Source organism: Macrosteles quadrilineatus, unplaced genomic scaffold (genome assembly GCF_028750875.1).
Source record: "Macrosteles quadrilineatus isolate MER2022 unplaced genomic scaffold, UCM_ALF_1.0 Scaffold_7__1_contigs__length_78375512, whole genome shotgun sequence".
In the NCBI taxonomy this organism is placed as follows: domain Eukaryota; kingdom Metazoa; phylum Arthropoda; class Insecta; order Hemiptera; family Cicadellidae; genus Macrosteles; species Macrosteles quadrilineatus.
In genome coordinates this window covers 28,247,759-28,255,873 of record NW_026542600.1, presented here as the reverse complement: position 1 = coordinate 28,255,873, position 8,115 = coordinate 28,247,759, and the positions used below count along the sequence as shown (strand labels likewise).

At 36.5% G+C, this 8,115-nt stretch overlaps 1 protein-coding gene across 1 annotated transcript; it reads right to left on the bottom strand.

The window, feature by feature from the left end:
- Positions 1-6,115: 6,115 nt before the first annotated feature.
- LOC128998892 (uncharacterized) lies at positions 6,116-6,844 on the bottom strand. Its single transcript, XM_054425247.1, has one exon. The coding sequence runs from the start codon at positions 6,842-6,844 to the stop codon at positions 6,116-6,118; it is 729 nt and encodes a 242-aa protein (XP_054281222.1).
- Between the last annotated feature and the right edge of the window lie 1,271 nt (positions 6,845-8,115).

Here is an 8,115-nt window from a genome sequence, read left to right as displayed (position 1 = left end):
GGACAAGCCCCAGAACGGAGCCCTGTGGTACACCTCTCACAATGGATTTCTCAGCAGAGGGATAGGATCTCATGCAACCAGCCTCATCTATTGCCCTTATTTCAACAAATTGGCTCCTGCCGCAAAGATACGCTTCAACCCAGTCCAGAGCCAGTCCTCTCACCCCCACTTCATACATTCTATCAAGTAGCAAACCATGATCAACCATATCAAAGGCTTTACTTAAATCGAAGAAGAGACCAGCCGAATAATTACCTTTGTCTAGTTCTCGTATCACCTCAGTTATAAAGTTATACATTGCTGATGTGGTGGATTTACCTTTTAAGAATCCATGTTGGTTTTTGAAAATTATTTTATGTTTTTCTAGAAAATTCCACATCCTGTTTAGCATGATATTTTCAAATACCTTATAGAAGGCAGATACAACGGTTATTGGCCTGTAACTACTGCAAAGTTTAGGGTCCCCTTTTTTTAATATTGTTCTTATTACAGACACCTTAAGTGCTTCGGGAAATGAAACATTAACTAAGTAGCATAATGGCTTTTCTATGTAAGCTGCAATCTTTTTTAATAAAAAGGGTGATATCTCATCAACACCAGCCGATTTCTTGTTTTTTAAGCTTTTGATCGTATCTAAGATCCCCTCCTTAGTTGTTGGATATAGAAACATGGAGCTGGGGTTAATCATGTGTGAATTTGGAGAGTTATTGGGGGGGGAGGTTAACATTTTCCCCTATGTCTGCAAAGTATGTATTTAGCTTGTTGGACACTTCTTTGGGGTAACTGATCGGCTCATGGTCTTCATTCTCAAGAATTATTTCGGAGGGTTTCATATTAGAGGACTGTCTACTCTGGTTTTATATATCCCTTATTGCTTTAGCTTTGTTATCGGACTTCTCTATTCTTTGAAGTGTTGCCTCAAACTTTTTCTCTCTTATTAATCGTCTATACTGGGTTTTCCTTTTTCTGTAGTTTTGACTCAAATAATAGGAGGATTCAAGATGGTTTGTCATGTTGTATAAAACGAGTAGCTGTTCCTTGACTTTTGTTATTTCATTTCAATAGATTTTTTTTCGAGGTTTATTCTTATTTATTTTCTTTTTTTTATTGGGAAAGAGTTTTTGAACAAGTGGGCAATTTTCGATAAAAAATCTCCAAACTTTGTTTGCAAATCTGCTGCATTATATATTTCATCCCAAGTTTCCTTAGATAGATGATACGAGAACGATTCTATATTTGAGTTTGAAAAAAGTCTCTCATATTTATATAGGGCTTTTGGGGTTTGAATGATGTTATTAAAATGAAAAGATGCAGTTTGGGCACTGTGGTCAGAGAGTCCTGATATGATAACTGAGCTATCAACACTCTTATTATCAGTAAACACATGATCAATAAGACTGCGAAATCCATGTGCTTCTCTAGTATATGACGTTATAATATTTTGCAAGTCAAAGGATGCCATGTAGGTAATGAGTTTTTGCGCCGGAACTGTATCACAAGCTAAATTAATATTGAGGTCTCCCATGACAACAACTGTACTGTGTCGGTTAGCATATTTATTCAGACATTCTGTTATTCTGTATAAGAAATCGTAATACAGTGTTGATGGTGGTCGGTATGCAGCTATTAATAAAACTTTTATGTTAATATCGATTTGGATTGACACAGCAGCAATTTCGCAAATTCACTCCTCACAAAAGTCACTACAATCAAGAGGTTTGCAGCCTAAGCCAGGCTTAGCCCATATGCCAGCACCGCCTCCTTTTTTCCCTGACCTACAGTAGGAAGTCACACATCTGTAATCATTAATTAGAGATTTCTCAGCTTCATTTGATTTTAAGCTATGCTCTGTTAAGTAGAATAAGTCTGGGGATTCTTCGTCTATGAATATTTCTAGCTCATTAAGTTTGCTAAGCAGGCCTCTTATATTTTGGTGCATAACTTTGAGGCTAGTGTTCCGAGTCCCCACCCTCTTTTGAGATGGTGGGCCCATGGGATTTCTGGATGTTTTTGGGCTTTCCCTAAAAAAAGATTATTGACGAAGACACGGGTTGGGAATGGCTTATCTGGTTTAAAGGAACTAGACTGGTTATGAACAGGATTTTTATCCAAAGGATTACCTAATGTTCTGACATGATGGGTAGAGAAGTGATGGTTGGAGTATGATGGAAGTGTACTAGATGAAGGGTTCAATGAATTAATGAGAAAGTCTGCCAAGACTACCTTCCCCTTGTAATTGAGGTGGAGACCATGCTTGGTAAATAGGTCACGGGAAATAGACTGCAATTGGACAAAGGATACATTATTATGGCGGTTGGATAGGGATAACAGATCACAATTGGCTTTATCTACAACCGGGTTCATAAAAGGAAAATCGTGTCTTGCTGGTAGACCAACAAGGAGGTTTTTTGGACTAGACACACTTTTTTAGGAAGGAATCTAGCTCCGTTAAAAAGCTGTTACAGCGCCCATTAACATCAAAGTTGTTTGTGCCTGCTATAACAACCATAACATTTTCACTACCTATATGCCTGTCACAGCCTATGCTGTCTAATACCTGTTCCATTTTAGCATTAGCTTTTACAGTACTGGATACATTAAATTTACCTTTCAACCTTCGCTCCAGAATAAAAGAGAGATCTCTTCCATGGCTATCACTGTATATTTTCAAGTGAGGAAGGACAGCAGTACAAGGGTCTTTTGGTTTGGGAATAGGAGTATTAGAAGAGGAGATAGGTTCAACTATGAATTTATTATTTCTTTTTTCTTTTTGAGTACTAGAGGACTTTCTAGGCGGGTTACGGAAGGAGTTACGACTTGAAGGGCTTTCAGGAAGGCAAGTTTTAGGAGTGTGGTTAGAAAGGATGGAGTAACTGTTGGATAGGTCTATTGGCTCAATTGGTGGTTTGACTGGAGTTTTTGGTCGTGCATTTCTCTTACATTTTACTACCCTCCATTTGTTTCCATTATACTTTTTCAGGCTTAATTTCACTGTGGAGAGTTTATCAGAACTGTTATTTTCACGTTGTTCAACTTCACGTGATCGTGCGTTTTGATTTTTTGATACATTTATTTCATTACCTGACACTAAAGTACATTGTTTAAACCAGTTTTGAAAGTCACAGCTTTGATTTTTTACAGAACAAAAGTAATGAAGGATTAGCTTAGCATTAACAAGTACATTTAAACCACATTCAAAGTTGTTATTTTCTTGATAACAGACAACAGTTTTGAGGGTAAACCCCAATTTACGTGCTAATTTTTCAGCCGATTCAACATTGAGGTTAAATAAGTCAAGGTGGTAGGCTACCTTGTTAGAGATGTCACAGAACAATAGGCTCCAATGTGAGCCTTCATCATGGTTTTCAGAGACACTACCACTAGAACATATTTTATTCTTACTGTTACTTAGACTAAAGAACACATACTTGTAAGAACAGATACCTATATTTTGTAATTGTATATTAACAGTTTCATTTTGTTCAGCCTTTAACAATTCAGTAACTGATGGTTCAATAAATAAAGATTTGGACAGTACGGTTGTAGGGTGATTGTTGAAGGTGGTGAAATATGCTTGCAGAACAGAGTCATCTAGCCACTTATTTGTGTCGTTACATTGGGGGGCTTTGCATTTAACCTTTAAGCTATGAAGCTCACTAGACAAGTCAGTATTGTTTTCCAATGCTTGTTCTAGCTTACGAATGAGACAACTGTTGGTTACCTGGTATTCTATAACCTTTTGCTTACAAGAACTTATTTCACTATCACATGGGGGTTCATTTAAATTGACATCCAAGTTATTCCTGAAAGAAATGTTTTCTTTGTTCAGTTTAGCAAGTTGATATTCTAGGTTGACAATTTTGTGTTTTGCTAGTTACTCTTTGTACAAACTTTTATTTTTTTCTACTATACAATCTTGAACTTTAAAAGATTCATTAAGGTCAACAGTTTTTTTTAAATTCTCAATATAAGTTTCAAGTCCTATTTTTGTACAGTACAGTTCATCATTTTTTAAGACAAGACTACTATTTTTGTTAATGACTTCACTTAAGGTTTTTAGAATTTCTGATATTATCTCAATCAAACAAGTGAAATCAAGGTCAGGGTGGTTGACTGTAAGGGAATTGAGTATGGCTGAGAGATCTAGCACATTCTTTTCCGTTTTACAATCAATATTTACACTTTCGAAGAGTTGAAAATCCATCATACTAAAAGAAAAGTAAATTACAAAATATTGATAATTTTTTATTTTTACATATATATACAGATCATAGAGTCAAAGGAATACAACTAAATGCACTCCAGCTCTGTAGGCGTTGTCCAAGGGGCAGCAGCGGTGTAAATTTGGCTAGACAGAATCACGACGCCTTCGGACTGTCGATGGCCAGCTAGCAGAGTTGATCGGCTATTTACTCAAGAAGTTTCTGATGATGAACCAGAAGTAAACAAAACTGGATTTGCGTTATACACCAGCAGATCATCCTGGGAGCACATGTCTAAGAACTTTACAATATATCACAAGTTTGTTTCTTTCTGTCCAACAAATTCTGTCCACCAACTGAGCACTTACTCTATGTTGTTCCTTTTTTACTTTTTATAAGCAATGACTTGGAGTTCATTCTTTGTTTTTCTTACTTATGGATTTTGGAGCGAAACCGCTAACTCACTCCCTCTGATTTTGGCCTTCACAAAGAGAACATGTAATCTGTGAATTAAGTATTGTGTGATGTTAATAAAAGTTATGTAGAACCAGTAGATTCTGTATATTTATTAATAAAGCCCCACTTGCAACTAAATAATTAATTAAATGAATCCAAATTAGAATAATATCAATGTTAATTTACTTAATACTTTATTCTGTATTGGTAATATAAAAGCAAAAAGAAAGTGAATCAAAGGATTAGAAGGTGAATCAATTCAAAACAAAGTGAATCGAAGCAATCTGAAGTGAATAAAGGGTATATAACAGTGAATCCAAGTAAATATAAGTTACACTGAATAACTGATTCGACGCATATTAAGGGACGAAATTTAACTTCTAGAATATTCAATCATTTATCCAAAAGTAAGCGAGCAGGACTTACACTTTTAGTTTATTTATTTATTTATTTATTTATTTATTGCATACACGGCAAACGCAATTTACAGGAGAGTTGAGTTGAGATTGATAGTTAGTGCGATCAATAATTAAATATTTTAACAATAGTATGAAATATAGGGTGTCCCACGAAGGGGTTTAAACGTTTGATTTCATATTACGCGCCCATTCATGAACCGAACTTTTTGAAACTTTACACAGTTTACAAAGTAGGTTCTAAAAATATTCTGGAAAAATTTCAACTCCCTAACCTTAGTAGAAACAAAATGGCGGCAAATTGAAAAACGTTACTTTAAAAACATTAAAAAAGGTATTTTTGGTTGTATAAAATATTTTTATTGTTACTTTCCAGTGCAATATGACTTTAAAATAAAAAAAAAAACTAGAATATAGCCTAATGGAAAACTAAAAATAAATCAAATAACTAATAAATAATAATAATAAATAACTAACTAATAATAAATCATGAAAGTAGTTTTTATAGAAAGCACATTGGTAAATTTGTCAATATGCCACCATTTTGTTTCTACTAAGGTTAGGGAGTTGAAATTTTTCCAGAATATTTTTAGAACCTACTTTGTAAACTGTGTAAAGTTTAAGAAAGTTCGGTGCATGAATGGGCACGTAATATGAAATCAAACGTTTAAACCCCTTCGTGGGACACCCCGTACTAATAAATAATATGAATTACTAATAAATAAAATATAATATAAAAATATGAAAAACGATAACAATACAGTTTTGATTAATAAAATATCATGATTTACAGGACGTGACAGCTATACAGGCATGTTGCACGAAAAACAAAATAAATAAGAAAATTTAACAACAAAAACAATCATAATATATACTATTAACAACAAAAACTACATGACAAACCATTTTGAACAAGACAATATAGATCAATTACAACAAAAAAATTATAAATAGACTATTTAACAACAACAACAAAATAAATAGACCATACAACAGTAAAACAGAAGGAGAAACGGATGAGTGACATTTAACAATATTTCACTACATGTGCATTCTTCTGAGTACGGCACTCGTTTCGGACTTGAAGGAGGAGACACTGCGGCCAAAGAAGTTGACGTCTCCGCAGATGCTGTTCCCTGTGCGCATCAAGCGAGGTACCGGACTGTGCTGAATGTAAGAGGTGGAGTAGTGATCTCTTTTAAACAATTGTTGATGTCTGGAATGACGAGGGACATTGAAGTCAATCTTTCCCAGCAGCTCAGGACAGTCCAAAGAGCCATTTACTAGCTTGAATAGGAATACTGCGTCCATCAACTCTCTTCGAAGAAGCAACGGCGGGAGGTTAAGAAGCTGACAAATCTCGTTGATGTCAACTTCAGTGTAGCGAAAACCCATCTTGACTCCGATCAATCTAAGAAATCGGTTTTGGACTTTTTCTAGTTCATTAACCAATCCCAGTTGGTAAGGGGACCACACAGTTGAGTTGAATTCCAGAATTGAGCGGACGAGAGTCATATAGAGAGATTTAATGGTGGTAAGAGAAAATGGTCCTCTGGTGGCTCTGAAGATGAAACCGAGAACGGAGTAGGCCTTGGAGCAGATGCGAGATATGTGAGCGCCAGGGTGAAGGTTGTATGTGAAGAAAACACCCAAGTCGCGGACCTCTTTGACAGACTGCAGACCTTGAAGACCAATATGGTAATTGAAACAGTTCATCTGTGAAGAGCGTGTGAACTGCATGACCACACACTTATTCTCATTTAGGTCCATAGAGTTGATTCGACACCAATGGATAACATTGTCAAGGTTTCTCTGAAGGCGAGCGTTGTCATCCTTTGAGGAAATCTCACAAAAGAGTTTCAGGTCATCAACGAGGAGAAACCTAACGTCCAGAATATCTGCGATGTCATTTATAAAGATGTTAAATAAAAAAAGGGCCAAGCAGAGACCCTTGAGGGACGCCAGAAGTGACACTAAACGGATCCGATAAGGCCAACGAGTGCCTTACCACCAAGGAGCGATTGGTCAGATAAGATTTGATGAAATTGAGAAGTGCACCGGTCACACCATATGCCTCCAACTTGCCAAGAAGATGTTTATGACTTACTCGGTCAAAAGCCTTCGAGTAATCAAGGTAAATGCAGTCAACATGCAGTCCCTTCCCAAATGCCGAAACAATGTAGTCCTCAAAGAGAATTAGATTGGTCGAGGTGGATCTGCTCTTCCTGAAACCATGTTGTTGAGTGGCTATGTGTTTCCCCAGTTCGAAGTTTAGTCCTTCAAGTACCAGGCTTTCAAATATTTTGCCGATGATGGGAAGGAGGACAACCGGGCGGTAGTTTGAGACATCACTGCGGTCTCCTGACTTGAAAATTAGGACTATGATGCCTGATTTCAAATACGAAGGAAAAATGCCAGAAGAAAAGAAGCAATTGAAAAAAATAGTTAGGATTGGAGCAAGAACTGGGCTGCACTGCTTTATCAATTTAGTTTAATCAATTACAAAATTAACTGGTTGCACTTTATGGGTTTGTTGCATTACACACTTCACTGAAGAATTTTAATCTGCCTTTTAAGGCGACAGGCCATTTTAAAACAACACTGCACCCACGAATCACTCACGACCTAAAACTTCAAGTGTAGACCACGGTCACCGGACCTAAGACTTCCTGGAGACTGTCCTCTGTTGGTCTTTGTAGGAATTGACGTCCTCCTATCCTATCCTATAGGGACAGCCAATGAGAGGGTGTGATCTTTGGATAATCTTCTCTGATTGGTTGAGCCAGTCCACGTGGACTTGATGTGGCGATGTCAAAAAGTTCACAGCTTGCAGATTGTCTTCTGTCCCTCTCCACGATGGATGCATCGGTAACTGAATGTTACACCACCTTGTGACATGAAATGTATAGACAATGAATACAATGAATACAATGAATTTATTTGGCCAATCAACAACAACATTGTTACAGGCTATGTCAATGTACAAGCATAAAATAAAATAAATATCAAGACTTAAAAATCAAACCAAGCAAAAATCGATC